Source organism: Pavona decussata, unplaced genomic scaffold (genome assembly GCF_977016875.1).
Source record: "Pavona decussata unplaced genomic scaffold, jaPavDecu1.1 SCAFFOLD_48, whole genome shotgun sequence".
NCBI lineage: Eukaryota > Metazoa > Cnidaria > Anthozoa > Scleractinia > Agariciidae > Pavona > Pavona decussata.
The window spans coordinates 5,367,255-5,386,792 of NW_028145470.1; the positions used below are offsets into that span (position 1 = coordinate 5,367,255).

At 39.9% G+C, this 19,538-nt stretch overlaps 4 protein-coding genes and 1 pseudogene across 4 annotated transcripts; all 5 read right to left on the reverse strand.

The window, feature by feature from the left end:
• Positions 1 to 188: 188 nt before the first annotated feature.
• On the reverse strand, positions 189 to 1,774 carry LOC146481954 (histamine N-methyltransferase-like; annotated as a pseudogene).
• Positions 1,775 to 4,063: 2,289 nt separating this feature from the next.
• Positions 4,064 to 5,582, reverse strand: LOC146481955 (carnosine N-methyltransferase 2-like). The gene has a single exon (XM_085108039.1). The coding sequence runs from the start codon at positions 5,448 to 5,450 to the stop codon at positions 4,554 to 4,556; it is 897 nt and encodes a 298-aa protein (XP_084964165.1). The 5' UTR covers positions 5,451 to 5,582; the 3' UTR covers positions 4,064 to 4,553.
• A 1,386-nt stretch (positions 5,583 to 6,968) lies between these two features.
• On the reverse strand, positions 6,969 to 8,404 carry LOC146481956 (histamine N-methyltransferase-like). Its single transcript, XM_085107623.1, has one exon. It carries the CDS (start codon positions 7,918 to 7,920, stop codon positions 7,027 to 7,029), a length of 894 nt encoding a protein of 297 aa, XP_084963749.1. The 5' UTR covers positions 7,921 to 8,404; the 3' UTR covers positions 6,969 to 7,026.
• Positions 8,405 to 15,457: 7,053 nt separating this feature from the next.
• LOC146481957 (carnosine N-methyltransferase 2-like) lies at positions 15,458 to 16,492 on the reverse strand. Its single transcript, XM_085107624.1, has one exon. It carries the CDS (start codon positions 16,463 to 16,465, stop codon positions 15,557 to 15,559), a length of 909 nt encoding a protein of 302 aa, XP_084963750.1. The 5' UTR covers positions 16,466 to 16,492; the 3' UTR covers positions 15,458 to 15,556.
• A 614-nt stretch (positions 16,493 to 17,106) lies between these two features.
• Positions 17,107 to 18,540, reverse strand: LOC146481958 (carnosine N-methyltransferase 2-like). The gene has a single exon (XM_085107625.1). The coding sequence runs from the start codon at positions 18,366 to 18,368 to the stop codon at positions 17,472 to 17,474; it is 897 nt and encodes a 298-aa protein (XP_084963751.1). The 5' UTR covers positions 18,369 to 18,540; the 3' UTR covers positions 17,107 to 17,471.
• Positions 18,541 to 19,538: the final 998 nt, after the last annotated feature.

The following is a 19,538-nucleotide window of genomic DNA, read 5'->3' on the forward strand; positions in this document are numbered from 1 at the left end:
AATCCCCAATCCCCTGTTTAAACGCCATTCCAAAAATTACTTGGAGACAATACCGACTCTGTTTGTGGATTAAAAAAGGTACGCTAACCCTTAAGTATGGGACAAAAGATAGGTTGAGTCTGTTTGAATCCTTTAAAGGATTTGAGCTATTGAAATTGCGATGCACAAAGATCAACTATCCACCTGTACAAGACCTGATTTGATACAAGTTTTGAATAGATATCTCTTAGTAACAACTAATGTTGGTAGAACCTTCCTAACATATTCATGACAAATTTGGAACCAAAGAAAAAGTCTAGCTGGATATAAAGTGATCGACAAGTCTGGTTAATCGAGATTTGACTGTACTTTGCCTTATGTAACTAAGGTTAGTTATAGACAAAAATGAGCGATTCCTTCTTTTCTCCAAGACGCTTTCCATCTTTCAAGGTTGAGAGATCTTCAATCAGCGCGAGAGTTTCTCGCACCAGTTTGTTTTCTGCTGTACCGCGAAAATTCTCCGTGTGAGTAATGAAATCGAGCAGCAGATTGCCTTCGGTTGACTGCGGATCAAAGATCTCAGTAACGATCGTCGATAGAATAATCAACCGTGTAGACTTCACGCTTCCAGCCATGCTTCTCGGCAATCTTGCATATTTTCTCAGCAATTTCAGAGCTTTTAGAAATCTCCTCAGCTAGATTTTCATGCTTTTCTGGAAAGAGTTGCTTCTCAACAACCCGGGAATAAAGATCCGGTCTCTCTACGATGAAAACCAAGCGTCCATTGTCATTTAGTTCGTTCTCAATGCAGTGCGTCAAAACCGATTCAATATCGTCATAGTAGCCGATACTGTGGATGAAATGAATGATGTCGAACTTGTGCTGTTCGATGGTGAATTTTTTTATATACTCTTCAAAGTTCTGCTGCCGAACATCAAAGACTGTTTGTTCATCATTGAGATTTTTGATGGCAGCCTTGTAAAGGTCGCAAGGATATTTATTTAGCTCGATAGCTCGGTTGAATATCTTCATTTGATGGCAGCCTTGGCTTTTTTGTAGCTCATCTTTGACTATTTTCAAAATTTCCAAATCCATGTCACCTGTTCCACTTCCAACACTCAAGATATTGAAAGAGGCGCGGTCTTGTTCCAGATGAAGCATCTTTTGAATCATGGAGGGCATGTGATCTCGCATGATCTCGACATTTTTGAAGAATTCGCCGGTTTTGTTCTTCATGACATCAAAACTCTTATAATAATACTCTCCCGTGGAAACAAACGACAACATATTTCTATGTTTCGTACGCTTGCCAAAGATCTGCGGCAACACCGACGGAACCACGAGAGGGTATAAACGTACTTGTCTTTTCAACTCCAAATGAATAGTAGAGAAAGAGAAGTATCCAAAATATATAATTCGAGTTGAATTTTCGGGTGAATTTTACCAATTCTTGACTTTAGCACTGATGCGAAGCTTAATTATGCTACAACAAAGGTCTGAAAACGGGTATGGATTTTACAGGCCAGGTCTGAAAATGGTTGTGGAAAATGGCATGTTTTGGTTTGAAATAGGGTCAGGATTTGGAGAACGGGGCAGCATACCCCTACTGGAATTCTGAATAGGTCCCCCCCCCCCCCCTGGCTAAAACCAAACCCACACCCTCCAGGGTACTCCTCTGAAATTATGGTGGGAGTTTGCAGCTCAGTTCTCCAAACTCTGACAATATTTGAGACCAAAAGTAGTAAATATCTGGTACCCATTTTCAGACCTGACCTCTAAATAGAAATTAAATAGAAGAAAGATTGCGAAAAGAAAGCCTGAAAAAATTCAGGCTTGAATGGGATTTGAACCCATGACCTCTGCGATACCAGTGCAGTGCTCTACCAAATGAGCTATCAAGCCAACTGGGAGAGAGAGGTGGCTATATTTATTGAGAGTATAATGCCATCAGTGACTGAACGTCCTGCCATCAATAATTATATTTATTATTGGAACCCTCCTAAAAACTGTTGTAACAAGACGCATATGTGCGTGAACTTGGGCTTCTTTCCTGGCATATGCAGCTGTAAACGCCAGAAAGTTGACATAATAAAATCTCAGTTGTCATTTGTCGATTGTTTTACAGCATAGTACAAGCAAGTATATTGAAAGCAATGTATATTCCTGGTCTAAATTTTACCGTCTGTCCGTTTTTTACGCCCGGTCTGTAGTCTGCGTTTTACGCGTGGTTCAATTTTACCTGTTACCATCCCCCCAAGGGCACACCCCCGAGAAAACCCGGCACGTCTGACCCGGGGGTCGGGAATTTCCTCAAGCGGTCTTGCCCGGGGGTAGGGGGGCGGGGCAAATCGAAATAACTACTCGTGCAAGGACTTATGGGATGACACATAATGGCGGCTAACCATTGAGCACGTTAGCGGATGGCTGTTCTGCATGGCGTAAAAAATATATCATTTCAAGGTCAAACGAAAATCACTCTTTCATTTGAGCTAAGTACGTATTGCATTCCGTAAATTTCAAACAAATGTTATTAATAACGGCTACATTTGCACATTTCCGCCAGTCAAAGAGCTGACGTAGACCTGATGAAAGGAAACAAAAAGTAATTAAAAGTTCAAAACATAAAACAGGAAAGGATTTCCTCCAGAAGAAATGATTTTGTTTTAATGGCATTCACTCGCTTCAGCTTGTTTCAGGCGCAGATTTAATGTTGTAAATATACTGAGTTAAACATTTTGATCTTCTTGTAGAAAAGCAATTTATTTGCACTGAAAATACAAAAGACGTTATTCCACATTGTTTCTAGTAATTTAAGCGTTGTTTTGTAGAGATACATTTCAATTTTCGAGGCAGTTTGGTTGAAACGCCCTCCTGGTGTATTAGTGTGTGTGTCGAGTTTTATAATATTCCCTTTACTTCCTAAGGGAGTTAAGGCGGGGGTACACCCGAATTTGAGTAAAATTTGAAGACGTTTTAAGAATGGATAGAAGAAAGAAAATGATTTTTGGAACACTAACAGACAGTTGATACCCACCCAAGAGCACCCCGGATTTCTAGTGGACTATTTTGGTATCCGTCTATTAATTATTAACTACAAATTCTAATTTTAAAACATCCCAAAATCTTCAACATTTCTTATTTCTTTTAATTTTACCAATCCTTCAAGAAAAATTATTTCCTTCCAAATATACCTAAAAATCACCCAAAAATTCATAAAACATCCCAAAACATTGATTTGTGTAATGAGTAGAGGGATTTTGTATTGCTTGAAATGCGAACAAGATATTTCTATTGGACCGATTTTAAGCGGCGTGAAAACGGCTTTCAGGTGTACCCCCGCCTTAATAAAACCAAAACCTATTCCATTCAGGACAGATGCAGTTACTATACGATAGAATCTACAACCGCACATGCTAAGCTTCGAGTCACTATGAACCATTCTTACCCCATCTGATAATTAGTTTTGAGCGCAATTGTGACTTCATCAAACACGTGACCACTATTCTTATGCCTCAAGGAATTTAAGGTTGCTGTAATACGTTGATTACAAACTTATGGCCTCTCTGGGGATTTAAAAAACATTGATTTCAAAGATAGGTAGTTACAAATTCGCGGGGGGAGGGTCTTAAGTAGAGTAAGCCATGCCTTAACATGCTTGAGGCCTTCAAAGAAATCTTCACCTACTGTACGCTGCATCAAAGAGGTGGCAACACCAAAGGGAGTAGAATGGATACAGCGTGTCAATTCCGTTCGTGTCGCGTGGGATGCCATTTCCCGGCCGCATTCCGCCGCGAGTAGCGAGAGTGTTGTTCGTCTGTTAGTCCTTGACCTCAAGCCTCGAGCGAGAGTCGTATCTGTTCGTCCTTTACGTCAAGCGCGGAGCTTCGGAATTTTTCGTCCTTGACCTGACAAACGTATAGTCTGAGATTGTTGTCTTTGATCTGATAGAAGCGAGGAACGAGAGCGTTGTTCGTCCTTCAGTCCTTAGAACGGGGTTCGTTTCAGTTTAGTCTTTACATACATTAACATTTTAAACAATACACAACAACAAGTGCCTTATTTGTTTGATTTTATTGTTATTCATTCAAATGACATCTCTAAGGTTTGCTTGTTACATAAATCATTTTAATTCGATCAATACCGGCATATTTTATAACCTTCAGTGATTCTCTTTACACCGTGAAACAACAACAATTACAGCATATTACTAAAACTAAGCAAAACAAAACAATGGGACTAGTGTCTCGTGGAATGATCTAGTGTTGGTAACTGTTTCACAGGTTGAGTAAAATCACTCTATTGTTAGTGTCGAAATAGAGGTAAAAGCGAGTGGAGCATGGGGAGTGTCTTCATGGACTAAAATTTCAACCATGCAAAACAAATCCTTTCTCCCTATCGGCCCCCAAATCTTTCATTAACCAAATAGCCAAAAATGCATCGCGGTCCTCAACCGCATTTCCTAACCTTTGGTTATTACTAGTTATAAGTTCATTCTCTGAAAATAGTATCTCATTTTTCTCCTCCTTAGACAAGGTAATCACATGCATGACGTTAGTAAGAATTTGATTATTTAATTACTTGTAGATGAAAATAAGCGATTCCTTTTTTACTCCAAGACGCTTCCCATCTTTCAAAGTTGAGAGATCTTCAATCAGCGCGAGAGTTTCTCGCACCAGTTTGTTATCTGCTGTACCGCGAAAATTCTCCGTGTGAGTAATGAAATCGAGCAGCAGATTACCTTCGGTTGATTGCGGATCAAAGATCTCAGTAACGTCGATAGAGTATTCTTGGGTGTAGACTTCATGCTTCCAGCCATGCCTCTCTGCAATCTCGAATATCGTCTCGGCAGTTTCAAAGCTCTCAGGATTTTTCTTATCTGAATTTCCATGCCAATCTGGAAAGCGTTGCTTATTGATAACCGAACAAATCAGATCCGGTGGTCTTGCCACTATGAAAACCAAGAGTCCTTCGTCGTTCAGTTCGTTCTCAATGCAGTGCTTCAAAACCGTTTCAATGTCTACGTAGTAGATACTGTGTATAAAATGAATGATGTCGAACCTGTGCTCTTCCATGGTAAAGTCTTTTATATAATCTTCAAAGTTTTGCTGCCGAACATCAAAGACTGTTTGTTCATCATTGAGGTTTTTGATGGCAGCCTTGTAAAGGTCGCAATGATATTTATTGAGCTCAATAGCTCGGTTGAATATCTTCATTTGATGAGAGCCTTGGCTTTTGTGTAGCTCATCTTTGACTATTTTCAAAATTTCCAAATCCATGTCACCTGTTCCACTTCCAACACTCAAGATATTGAAAGAGGCGCGCTCGGCTTGTTCCAGATGAAGCATCTTTTGAATCATCAAGGGCAGGTGTTCTCGCATGATCATGACAATTTCCGAGAATTGGCCAGTTTTGCGCTTAAACACATCCCAACTCTTGAAGTAATAATCTCTCGTGGAAACAAACGACAACATGGCTCTATCTTTCCCACACTTGCCAAAGAGCTGCAACGCCCAGTGATCGAAATGAAAAAAACCGGTCACGCGGAGTAAAAATGATTGATATTGACTGCATGACTCAGCATTAAGTCATTGCGATTGGCTTGGCTAAAAAGAATATTTAGTGCACAAGGTGGCACCTAGAGAAACTATCTGCTGCATGTTTTATTAAGGTATGGCGGGTTGTTTTTTCTACACTGAACTTCTACAATGGTGGTCAGAGTTTCGTCATAATTTTGCTTCAACAAAAGATTGGGTTAATATAATATGGAATAACACAGACATTCGTGTTAATGATGGTCCATTATATTCTATAACTGAAAAACTACTTTGAGGGTGGAGTGGTCTTTGTGCATGACTTGTTATTTCATTTGAATGATAAACTCTTTTAAGGTCATTGAGAATAATAAAATAACTAAAACCAATTTCTTAATTTGGACAGGTCTCCGACACTCTGTACCAAAACATTTAAAAGAAAGTAATGTTCAATCAACATCTCTCTGTTCATTTCTTATTGAAAATAATGTCTTTGATGTGAGAAAAAAGAAATCAAAACATTTCAACTCATTTTTACTGAGCAAAATGGCGCAGCTACCTAATATGGCCAGAAAGCTGCAAAATAAATTTAATTTCACGAGTGCTCAGCTTCAACAAATTACCTCATCAAGTAGCTCTTGAACCTTATGTGAAAGGCTTTCAGTACAAAGTCTTAAACTTTATACCCTACACTAACACCACTGACTACACAAAATAGGTTACAGTACATATGACAAGTGTACATTTTGCAAATTGGAGCGAGAAACATTGTATCATTTGTTGCTTAGCTGCCCCCACTCTCGGACTTTCTGGAAGAGTTTTGAAACACTCTGGTTTTCATCTACTAAAGAAAACCTTCACCTCTTACTGCAAGATGTTGCAGATATTTTAAAAGCTGCTAAAACTTTCGGAGAAGAATTGACGTATCATCAGGAATTTACATTATTCAGTTATTTAGGTCTGACAGAGCGTACTATTTTATCCCTAACGTTTTTGGATGCATAGGTTATACGCCTATAATATTCGGATGAGCATTTATATTCCCTAAGATTTTCGCTTAATTTTCGTAGTCACAGGTATAGCGAAAAACGTCCCCTAAAATTTTCTAATGAAACTATGGCTACTACGTTTCCTCGAACTTTCGGCAAGGCCCATCAGGATAGCTAAAACTTTCGGATGAGACAAAAAAGTCCCCACAAACTTTCGACACGACCAAAGTTCCCCTAACATATCCGAACAGATAAATGTTTTTTAGGGGAGCTCCAAATTAACCAAACAAGCATCTAAAGCATACAGAAATCCATTTTAGGCACTTCTGACGTATTTAGAAAGCTTTGGGCGCAACCTCGTTCCCAGGGTCTCTCTTCTTCCCGCCCCAGCGAGAGAGAGAGAGAGACGGTCTCTCTCGTCTCGCTGGGGCGGGAAGAAGAGAGACCCTGGGAACGAGGTTGCTTTGGGCGTTGAGTGCCCCTGACGTAATCACATATATGACGTTAGTAAGAATTTGATTATTTAATTACTTGTAGATGAAAATAAGCGATTCCTTCTTTTCTCCGAGACGCTTCCCATCTTTCAGAGTTGAGAGATCTTCAATCAGTCCGAGAGTTTCTCGCACTAGTTTGTTATCTGCTGTACCGCGAAAATTCTCCGTGTGAGTAATGAAATCGAGCAGCAGATTGCCTTCGGTTGATTGCGGATCAAAGATCTCAGTGACGTCGATAGAATATTCATGGGTGTAGACTTCATGCTTCCAGCCATGCCTCTCTGCAATCTCCAATATTTCCTCAGCAGGTTCAAAGCTTTCAGGATTTTTCTTATCTGAATTTCCGTGCCAATCTGGAAATCGTTGCTTATCGAGAACCGAACAAATAAGATCCGGCGGTGTTCCCACTATGAAAACCAAGCGTCCTTTGTCATTTAGTTCGTTCTCAATGCAGTGCTTCAAAACCGTTTCAATATCTACGTAGTAGATACTGTGTATGAAATGAATGATGTCGAACTTGTGCTGTTCCATGGTAAATTCTTTTACATACTCTTCAAAGTTTTGCTGCCGAACATCAAAGACTGTTTGTTCATCATTGAGGTTTTTTATGACAGCCTTGTAAAGGTCGCAAGGATATTTATTTAGCTCGATAGCTCGGTTGAATATCTCCATTTGATGGCAGCCTTGGCTTTTCTGCAGCTCCTTTTTGACTATTTTCAAAATTTCCAAATCCATGTCACCTGTTCCACTTCCAACGCTCAAGATATTGAAACGGGCGCGGTCTTGTTCCAGATGAAGCATCTTTTGAATCATCGAGGGCATGTGATCTCGCATGATCTCGACATTTTTGAAGAATTCGTCGGTTTTGCTCTTAAATACATGATAACTCTTGTAGTAAAGCTCTCCCGTGGAAACAAACGACGACATGGTTGTATCTTTCCCACACTTGCCAAAGAGCTTTAACGCCCAGTGATCAAAATATGTAATTTCTGACGAGTGATTAAAATCTGCGAGTCAGCGAGCCATGTGCGAGCCATGCGAGTCATGTGAGCCGTGCGAGCCACAGTACAAATGTTAAGAATTTTTATTTCTTATATTTACCTTCACATGAGAACAAGAGCAAGAGCATTGGAACACTGGTAAGACAGAGGACAGCATTTATTTTACGACAAAAAAAAAAAAAACTGTCAAAAAACACCAGAACACAAGACTGTTCCAAGAACAAATTCATAGACAAACACGTCATCAAGGCAATCGTTTCAGACTGATGAAATCCTAAGTAATCTTTTCGCATCTCCTGAATGAGATCGACCAGAAATGGCCATAAAAATCATCTACTTGCATCAAACTGATGATTTTCCAAGTACTCAAAGATGAGAGAAGTCAATATTGACGCACATAATCCGATTTGAGAGGAAGCGGCGTAGTAGAAGCATTTGCCGCCAGCTGGTGGGTCGAACGCTATCTCTAGAAACCAGCCTCTGCAACTCTAGTAACGAGTATTGAAGAAAGACTTGTCTGAGGGAAGAGACAATCACATGCAGCAGTCAGCCAACGGACAGAGTTCTGATAGCTCTGATTCACTAAAGACCAAACCTGTTAAAATTACACGATTTACTCACCATTCTTGAACCTTGATAGATTTTTGCGTATTGTTTTTATTTATTTATTTTTTTTGGCGCATCTTGGGCGATTTGAATAAATAAAATTTTCTCCAAATAACAAAAACGAAAAAAACAAAGAAAAAATATTTGTCCAAAATATTCTCATGCGAATGTAAATAAAATAAAAATTCGTAACATTTGTACTGTGGCTCGCATGGCTCGCAGATTTGGCAGACCCATTTCTGACGGTTGAGTGACTAAGGAACGAATTATTTAGAAATTACTATTCTGATGGCACGATTGAGAGGTTTTGGTATTCTCAAGGGACAGTTTTGAGTATTTAATGTTTTAGCGGGAAATATTAATCGTTCTAGCTCAGTCAGTCTTCCGCAGAGCCTCCTTTTGTCTTTTTGAGCAAGCAAAAGAAAGGCTCTGCTAGCAGGGTGTCTTCCTGTTCGCTGTTTTCAAATTTGGTTAAATTCTTTTGCTATGGAGTTATGGGTTTATTTGTACCTCTTCCTCGAGGCTTCGTGCCGCTGCATTAGATGGGGAATACGTTTCCACATATTTTTTGGCCACATCAAGAGGGGTTTTTTAATGGTTTTTCGTATCTGGCGCGGTACACTTAATTGTTCAAGCTTTTCAAGTTGGACTTAATAGCATATTGTATGTTGTAAAAAGTATATTTTAGGACACATTGTTGTTGTCGGATGCCTGACTGACCATTCCTCAATAAACTATTTCACATTGAATGGCTCGTGATAGTGTAGTCGGAATAAGAAATCGGTCGCTCGATCATGTGATCTGCAACGCCCCTGAAACCTCGTTCCCAGGATCCTCTCTCTTCCTCCCTCGACTGGAAGGGGAGTGGGGGGGGGGGGGGGGGGAACGGGCACTGGAAGGGGAGCCGTGTCCATCGCGCGCTCTGTGCTCATCACCTTGCGCTCCCTCTCCCTCCAGCAACCGCCATGCAGGCTAACGGGATTCTCTCCAACGAAGGGCTAATGTTCGTAACATTAGCATTTGAATCTCTTTACCGTGGCCAATTTACCTTTAGTTATCAACTCTGTTGATAAACCAAACATTTGTTTCTACTCCCCACCGACGCAGCACCGCAGTTTCTTTAGAAACCAACCCCCTCATCCATTTGGTCTAACGATACACTTTTTTATGCCAGTTTCAGCCTAAGATTGGAAACTTTGGGAATTAGTAGGTGGTACACCTCTTAAAATTCCGAGAGCCAGGGGGGAGGGGAGTGGAGACGATGGTGTGTTCTGTCGCACTTTGTAATACCTGTCGCACTTTGTAATAACACTTGTCACACTTTGTAATAAAATAGCTATCGCACTTTGTAACAACAAGTTGTCGCACTTTGTAATAAATGAAGCTGTCGCACTTTGTAATAACAAGTTGTCGCACTTTGTAATAAGCTTTCAAATTTCCTTTGAATAGGATATTTGGTAGAAAATATATGACTTAACTAATCCCCTAGGGCACAAATACGTTCTTCCTTGATATTCTACTCTACATACTTAACTGAGGGGACTAACGCGTTCTACTCCACGCTTCTCCCAATTGTTATTTTGGAGATCACATAGCTTGTTTAGCAACGACGGAGTGTAATAACTGAACAGAGGGGAAATAACTCCAGGTAAAAATAAAAAGATGCGCGAGAGGGTCGAGTCCAAGTGTCAGTAAGGGAGACGGAGGCTTCAAGTGACTCGCTTCTTGTTTTATATGAAGAGTTTTTTTTTTTTTGGAGGGGGGCGGGTAGGGTAGTCACAAGATTTTAAATAGGTGCTACAATCGTGGCTAAAAGTCGAGATAGCTTGGACACCATTACAAGACAAATACCACAGTTCTTCGAAATATACACGCTACGCAGTGTAAATGGTCGATAGGTCTGCACGGTAAATAATCGAATTTATAGTTGTATTGTTCTTCGCTTGGTGTGTGCTGAGGTATTAGTAGAGGGGAGTAGACTTTCTCAAAGTCGCTCGCTCGCTTCTCATTGACTGGACCTGCGCTTCGCGCTCTCTAAGCTCGACTTGTAAGCAAGTCTATAGAGGGGAGTTGCAGTGAGGTGTGGGCCAAGAAATAAAAGACTGGATACATTCTATTTATATTATGAATATCTGCCGCATTATATCCTCAAGATTGGAGGAATGGTCCTCGTGGCCTTTTTGATGAAGAAACTCATTTTTTCACTGCTACCTCTGGATCAAAATCCAGAACTGATGGACCCTCCAGTGAAATTCCCATGGATCTTCAAAGGTTTCTCCACCAAGGGAGGAATGTGAATCATTTTTGATTCTATTTTGGGCTGATTATGCCCTTTCCCTGCTGAGCAGCGGAGATAGGAAGAACCAATACGATTTCAAGTAAGTGGAGTCCATCTTTGAGATCACCTTTGTCGTGTTTCTTTGTTAGAATGGTGGTCCACAGATCAAGCTATGCTTATCTCTTGAACTGAACACTGACCAGAACCTTCAAAAAGATCCACTGGGGTGGAATGGATGCAATGTGACAGCCTTTCCCTTCGAGCATTGGTCGAAACCATTGTGTGAGATGTACAAATGCCTTCTGCCCTAGATCGATGAGGTCATTTTGAGGTGTGGGTCACGCATAGTAGTTAGACTAGCATGTCTTTAACCACTTGGTTGGCAGCAGAGGAAAACATCTTGCCCAGGATTTGCAAGAGAACACCAAATCCCTCCTTCTGTCCTGAGCATCATCACAGGTTACTTTCCAGTTTCTTCCTCTCTAACACCTGAATTAAGCTATCATTTACAAATTAAACACGCAATAGGGTCACTTGCACGGTAAATTAGACTAGTACCGAGTCAATGGAGCGGCTTAACAAAACCGATTTTTAAAAGTCATTACTCGTGATGAGGAAGTGTTCCTGTCACGATACATCAAGACAAATAACAATTGCGAGAGGCGTGGAGGACAACGCGTTTCTTTTTCATCCCCTCAGTTTAGTGTGCAAAGTAAAATATAAAAGAAGAACGTATTTGTACCTAAGTGATTAGTTAATTCACTTATTTTCCACCGAACGTCGTATTCAAAAGTAATTTAAAAGCTTATTACAAAGTGCGACAGCTTCATTTATTACAAAGTGCGACAACTTGTTATTACAAAGTGCGATAGCTATTTTATTACAAAGTGTGACAAGTGTTATTACAAAGTGCGACAGGTATTACAAAGTGTGACAGTTTTATTACAAAGTGCGACAGCTATTACAAAGTGGGATGATTATTACAAAGTGCGACAGAACATATTTTGATTTTCAACAGGATTGGATAGATGGGCTTTGACCTTTCCACTCTGAAAAGAATATTGTCTCCCCATTGGCCTATAGCTTCCATGCCTGCATGCCAGGCACTGGGAGGGGAACTGTATCCCTTGTGCATTTCATGCTCGTCACTAGTACTCCTTCTCCCTTCCCCTTCATCACCTGCCATGAAGGCTAACTAGTCTAAACATACATTTTTTCCACTTTTGGCCTAAGAAGGGAAATTTTGATGTTCACAGTCCCCCTATTTTTTCGTGGGATTCTCGAGACCGGTACGCTTCTATGGAACCGCCGCCATCTTGGTTTGTAAAAGCGAGCGCGATCTGGGGAAAGTGTCTAAACTACCGAGGGGAGCGGGAGTGGGTGTTAGTATAGTGGGTGAGGGGAAGCGAAAAAATAGAGGGACTGTAACAGCTTCTCACTGTCTCGCGTTCCAAAGGCCCGTTGCACCAGCAACGGCAACACCTCATTGGTCAATTAGACAATAATACTTCCGAAGCGTTGACAGCATGACTGACGTATCGTTCACCGCCAGTTCTAAAACTGGATATGGCTGGCGTGTAATGTTGTGAAGATCGTGGGGAATGTTTTGATTTTTATCGTTTGTCCCGTCTGCTTGGAGGCCTAATAGTATACAAACATCCTCATCGCCGCTCGCATCTTCTAACAAAACGTTCAGTGTAAAATTTGTCTCGGTACGGGTCGATACGGTGGACGGAACTGGCTCAAAACGGTTGAAAATCAGCGGACGTTTGGCAGGAGGCAGACTGCAGTTTTCTGTCTCTTTGGACTGCTTTAAAGTAGATGGCGAACTGTAGGGACGACTTTTTTTAACAATTCTCTGGGGCGAAACAACACACACAAAGCGATTGAAACGTTGCTGATCGTGGCTTTCGTCGCAAGCGCTGTTGCAAACACGTCAGGATTGTCCATCTTGTCTGATCTTGTGACTCTTGTGGATCAACTTCAACTCCAAGATCGGTTTTAAAAGATCGGCTAAAGGAATGCTGGCAACTACAGCTCTTTTCAGGATCTTAAACAAATTTTATGTGGAAATGTACTTGTTTTGCTTCCCGAAATCGCCGACTGCTATTTGAGAATAAATGTTACAAATGCGGCATGTATCTAAAGAGGTTTCGCTGTTAGCTTCGCTCTATGTGTTCCGCTTGTATAACTATTTAAATTCAATGTAAAGTATATGAAATAATTCATATATGAACTGCGGATATAGATGAAAGTGAGAAGTGATCATCGCAGTGAATTTTCCAATTTATGCAATTGGAAATTGGAAGCCTGAAAAAAAATTCAGGCTTCAACGGGATTCGAACCCGTGACCTCCGCGTTACCGGTGCGATGCTCTACCAACTGAGCTATGAAGCCACACATTGGGAGCAAGGTCAATTGTAGGTTCCCATTTTCCCGTGAGAGGAGTGAAACGATGTAAAGTATATGAAATAATTCATATATGAACTGCGGATATAGATGAAAGTGAGAAGTGATCATCGCACTTTGCAAATAGCTTGTGTACTGTACTGTATTTCCATGCCTATCCTCACTCGAAAGACTTTCGCAACCTTATTTTATTTGACAACTGTACTTTGTTTCGAAATGGTACAGAAACTGTACTGTATTAAACAAGGACTTTCGTATTTCCTTCAATTTGACATGTTTATCTCTGGGGAGTATATTTTTTAGTTGATTCAATTAGTCGAGGCGACAAAGTTTCGGCACGCCCCTCGAACACGAGACAGTGAGAAGCTGTTACAGTCTCCCTATTTTTCCCACCGCCTCCCAACTCCGCTCCCCTCCCCTCGGGAGTTTAGACTCTTCCCAGATCGCGCTCGATTTTACAAACCAAGATGGCGGCAGCTCCATCGAACCGTACCGGTCTCGAGAATCCCACAGAAAAATAGGGGGACTGTGAACAGTCCATCGTAGGCAGTACACCCCTTAAAATTCCAAGAGCAGGGGGACTCGGGGAGAGTGGAGAGGATGGTGATATTATTTTGGTTTTCCATTATCAAGGATAGTTTTATCAATCGGCGAAGCATACAGTTGGAATAAATGAATCAGCCCCAGCATCACGCGTAATGCCAGTATAGCAGGCATCTTGTTCTAGTTAGGTTCTTTACCGCTGTGTCCCGTACTGCTCATGTTCGGTCAATGTTATGCCCGTGTCAGGTTGAAATGTCTGGCCGAATTCATGCTCCCGTTTGGTCAGACATTTTCGTACGTGAGGTGCTATAAAGTCAGTAAACAAAATGAAGAGAAATGGTGGCTGCTATTTTTTGGATTGGACAGCACAACTAACTGATAGGAAAACTACACAGAAATACCCCTGACACATTTTTTTTTGTCTCATGATCCTTATATGCTGAAATGGCATATGGTATAAAGGGTGAATAATTTTACTGCCCAGTTTTGGTGAGAAAACAAGATACTATGGACTATTACGACCCTTCATCAATGTTCTTCACTATTTGTTAATAAACAACTAATAAAATAATTTCTATAGCGCTTAAATGTACATAAAATTGTTGTTAACTATCTACCACTATTTTTTACAGAGAGAGATGGCTTTATTTATTGAGGGTAGCCTCATCAGTGAGTAAATGTCCCTGCTGTCCATGGAAGCCCTCCTTAAAACAGCTGTGATAATTTGTAACTGTTTCACTATTCGCTAATAGAATTTTCCTATCCTGGGCAAAATTGGTACAAAGATTACTTATATAAAGTATACATAACTTATGTAAATTTTTATGCAGTTTGTGTAGTTCTAGTACTCTAAGTAGTTTTATAGTTTTAATGTTCGATATGTTTAGTTTTTAGAGTTTTTAGCACTGATGAAAATAGCTGTTATTGATATTGGCGCTATATAAGTTTTATTATTATATAGCAGAGTTCTCAACTGGATGCTAAACTCAGTTATTATTATTATTATTATTATTATTATTATTATTATTATTATTATTATTATTATTATTATTATTATTATTATTATTATGAAGCAGTGTGAAACATATGAATGCTTAATAAAATAGCTACATGGGGTGCACAGCCTAACCTGTGTTGCCAAAAGGAATGCAATCCTTTCCCAATAAAACTATATCCATCAAAACTACTAAAACTATAAAACTATATATCACTTCATAGAGTGTGTTAAAATTCCTATTATTATTATTATTATTATTATTATTATTATTATTATTATTATAAAGTGCCCTTTCCCCACCTCCACGCCCCCCTCCCCCACGCTGCTGACCCACGGGCATAGGGATTTTTCAAAAAAAATAAAAAAAAGGAAATGCCTCAAAATTAGGACAAATAAGGTGTTCAAATGCCCCAGGGTACAATTTAAAAAAATTGATTTCTTGTTTTCGGGCTTACATTCATTCTAATGAAAGCTAATTAAGGCTAAATTAAAGCTCAAATAAGTCTAATTTATCATTATTATGCCTGTGACAGTTCATTCTGTGGAAATACTATCTCATTGTTGTCCTCCTTAGACATAGGTATTCAGCAATTCATCGTCTTTGCCGATGAACTTCCACTGAACTTATCAGAGTGCCAGGACCTAAAAATCACTCCTCTTCCCCCCCCCCCCCCCCCAGCCGAGAGCATGATGGAATTGACTCAACAGGGCACCCTGATAACAATTTGATTACCCAGTGTAGATAAAAATAAGCGATTCCTTCTTTTCTCCAAGACGCTTCCCATCTTTCAAAGTTGAGAGATCTTCAATCAGTCCGAGAGTTTCTTGCATTAGTTTTTTATCTGGTGTACCGCGAAAATTCGTGTGAGTAATGAAATCGAGCAGCAGATTACCTTCGGTTGATTGCGGATCAAAGATCTCAGTAACGTCGATAGAATATTCATGAGTGTAGACTTCATGCTTCCAGCCATGCTTCTCGGCAATCTCGAATATTTTCTCAGCAGTTTCACTGTAGCTTTCCGGATTTTTCTCATCTGGATTTCCATGCCAATCTGGAAAGCGTTGCTTCAGTTGTTTCTCAAGAACCGAAGAAATAAGGCTTGGCGGTCTTCCCACTATGAAAACCAAGCGTCCATTGTCATTTAGTTCGTTCTCAATGCAGTGCGTCAAAACCGATTCAATATCGTCGTAGTAGGCAATACTGTGTATGAAATGAATAATATCGAACTTGTGCTCTTCCATGGTGAATTCTTTTATATACTCTTCAAAATTCTGCTGCCGAACATCAAAGACTGTTTGTTCATCACTGAGGTTTTTGATGGTAGCCTTGTAAAGGTCGCAAGGATATTTATTTAGCTCGATAGCTCGGTTGAATATCTTCATTTGATGAGAGCCTTGGCTTTTCTGCAGCTCCTTTTTGACTATTTTCAAAATTTCCAAATCCATGTCGCCTGTTCCACTTCCAACGCTCAAGATATTGAAACGGGCGCGGTCTTGTTCCAGATGAAGCATCTTTTGAATCATCGAGGGCATGTGATCTCGCATGATCTCGACATTTTTGAAGAATTCGCCGGTTTTGTTCTTCATGACATCAAAACACTTGTAGTAATACTCTCCGGTGGAAACAAACGACAACATTTTTCTACGTTTCCTACGCTTGCCAAAGATCTGACAACATCGCTTATTGGTAAACATACGATCATGTGATCTGTAAATCCCTCGCCCCTGACCCCGAAAGGGTAACCCGAAAAGACTGACCCACGACCCCTCCACGGACCGGGGATCAGTCTTTTCGGGTTACCCGACCCCGAAATGTTCACCCAAGGAACGAAATGGCGTGTTTCACAGTGGAATTAAAGGAGAAAATATCACACGAATTTGATGTAATTTCAAAACCCAAAAATGTTAGTCTGTGAACAAAAACAAGAACTATTACGACCACTGGTACCTCGATCTACGATGTGTGATAAAGAGTGGAACACGTATTGAAAAGTAACACTGCTAAAAGTGTTCAAACTTTCGACACATTCATACCTTTCTCTTCATTTAGCGGTTTTTATTTCTATACATTGTTGATTTTGGACGATATTTGCTTCATAAACGCCTTGTAATTTTATATCTTTTCTTGAAGAATACTTAAAAAGATACCAGTAGCTACCAGTTGGATCGATTTGCCTGAGTGATTAAGTTACTTTTTTCGATGTTCCTGTTTTACGCTTCATCATTGGAAATTATCAGGCGTTGTGCATGTAATTTTTTGCCTATGTTTTGTTCAATCCCCAATCCCCTGTTTAAACGCCATTCCAAAAATTACTTGGGGACAATACCGACTCTGTTTGTGGATTAAAAAAGGTACGCTAACCCTTAAGTATGGAACAAAAGATATGTTGAGTCTGTTTGAATCCTTTAACGGATTTGAGCTATTGAAATTGCGATGCACAAAGATCAACTGTCCACCTGTACAAGACCTGATTTGATAAAGGTTTTAATAGATATCTCTTAGTAACAGCTAATGTTGGTAGAACCTTCCTAACATATTCATGACAAATTTGGAACCAAAGAAAAAGTATAACTAGAAATAAAGTGATCGACAAGTAGTCCAGTTAATCGAGATTTGACTGTACTTTGTCTTATGTAACTAAAGTTAGTTATAGACAAAAATGAGCGATTCCTTCTTTTCTCCAAGACGCTTCCCATCTTTCAAAGTTGAGAGATCTTCAATCAGCTCGATAGTTTCTCGCACCAGTTTGCTTTCTGCTGTACCGCGAAAATTCTCCGTGTGAGTAATGAAATCGAGCAGCAGATTGCCTTCGGTTGATTGCGGATCAAAGATCTCAGTAACGTCGATAGAATAATCAACCGTGTAGACTTCATGCTTCCAGCCATGCTTCTCGGCAATCTTGCATATTTTGTCAGCAATTTCAGAACTTTTAGAAATCTCCTCAGCTGGATTTTCATGCTTTTCTGGAAAGAGTTGCTTCTCAACAACCCGGGAATAAAGATCCGGTCTCTCTACTATGAAAACCAAGCGTCCTTTGTCATTTAGCTCGTTCTCAATGCAGTGCTTCAAAACCGATTCAATATCTTCGTAGTAGCCGATACTGTGTATGAAATGAATGATGTCGAACTTCGCCTGTTCGATGGTGAATTCTTTTATATACTCTTCAAAGTTCTGCTGCCGAACATCAAAGACTGTTTGTTCATCATTGAGGTTTTTGATGGCAGCCTTGTAAAGGTCGCAAGGATATTTATTTAGCTCGATAGCTCGGTTGAATATCTTCATTTGATGAGAGCCTTGGCTTTTCTGCAACTCCTTTTTGACTATTTTCAAAATTTCCAAATCCATGTCACCTGTTCCACTTCCAACGCTCAAGATATTGAAAGAGGCGCGCTCTTGTTCGAGATGAAGCATCTTTTGAATCATCGAGGGCATGTGATCTCGCATGATCTCGACATTTTTGAAGAATTCGCCGGTTTTGTTCTTCATGACATCAAAACTCTTGTAGTAATACTCTCCCGTGAAAGCAAACGACGGCATCATGCAATTCCCTCTCACAGAGCCAACAGCGCCCAGCGATCTACACTTTGTGGTATTTCTGCGGCAAAACAATGCAAGCTAAATACAGTCAACTCCCTTTATTGTGGACACCCTTGGAACCGCGAGTTAGTGTCCTTTAAAATAGCGAGAGTTCGTAATATAAGCATGTAGAGTGAAAAAGGTCTAATTCTCGTCTTGGCACGATGGAAAGGAAGTGCAAAATATATAATTTGCCGTGTTACGTCAATGCGGCAATGATTTGTCGTTCTTAACTTGAATAAAACCGGCGTCTATTATAAATGTCCTTTAGTGTTGCCCGGGAGTCCCGAGATTGACAGGGGAACAATATCCGTCTCTGTTGAAACGTCTGAAAACCAATTGACCTATTTGCAAATTAATGTTTTAATCACAACTTTGCCATGTTACATTTACTTCAGCTTACTTTAGCTTTTTCAGATTACTCGATATTATAAAACAGCTCCACAGAACCATTTAATATACTTTTACGTAGAGCTTGATACCTGATATTTTTCAACGTTTATTTTGCTTTGAAGCTTACTCTCTTAAGCCCAAAAAGGAAGTTGTTGACGGGTTCCTGCTCCGCCTTATGAGACACTTACGATGTAACATCTATGTAATTTTCCTTGGGTAAATATATAAAATGAATGGATGAAAACTAATTAAATGAGTCAGTCAAACTGCGTCATTATGCAAATGAAATACACTCTTTTTTATATAAGAAACATTTTTATAAGAACGTTGAGGCTAGCTGAGATTAACTAAAATTTAAGAACATACGATATCATTTGTCGTGTCAGTGCGTCATTGAGAGGAAATGATTTGTCATTCTTTAATATTGAAGCGTCTGATGTCCCGTCACTGGGGTGTTGCCCGGGAGCCCCGAGTGCGACAGGGAAACCAATATCCATCTCTCAGTGTATACTAATGTTTTTAGTGTTTTAATCACAATTTTACCATGTCACATTTATTTCAGTTTACTTCGACTTTTGATTACACGATATTATAAAACGGCGCAAGGGAACCATTTAATGCTCTTTTTCGTAGAGCTCGACACGTGATATTTCTCAACGTTTTGTTTTGAAGCTTACTCTCTCAGCCCAAAAAAGGGTTTGTTGAGAGTAAATATATAAAATGAATGAATGAAAAAAAAAA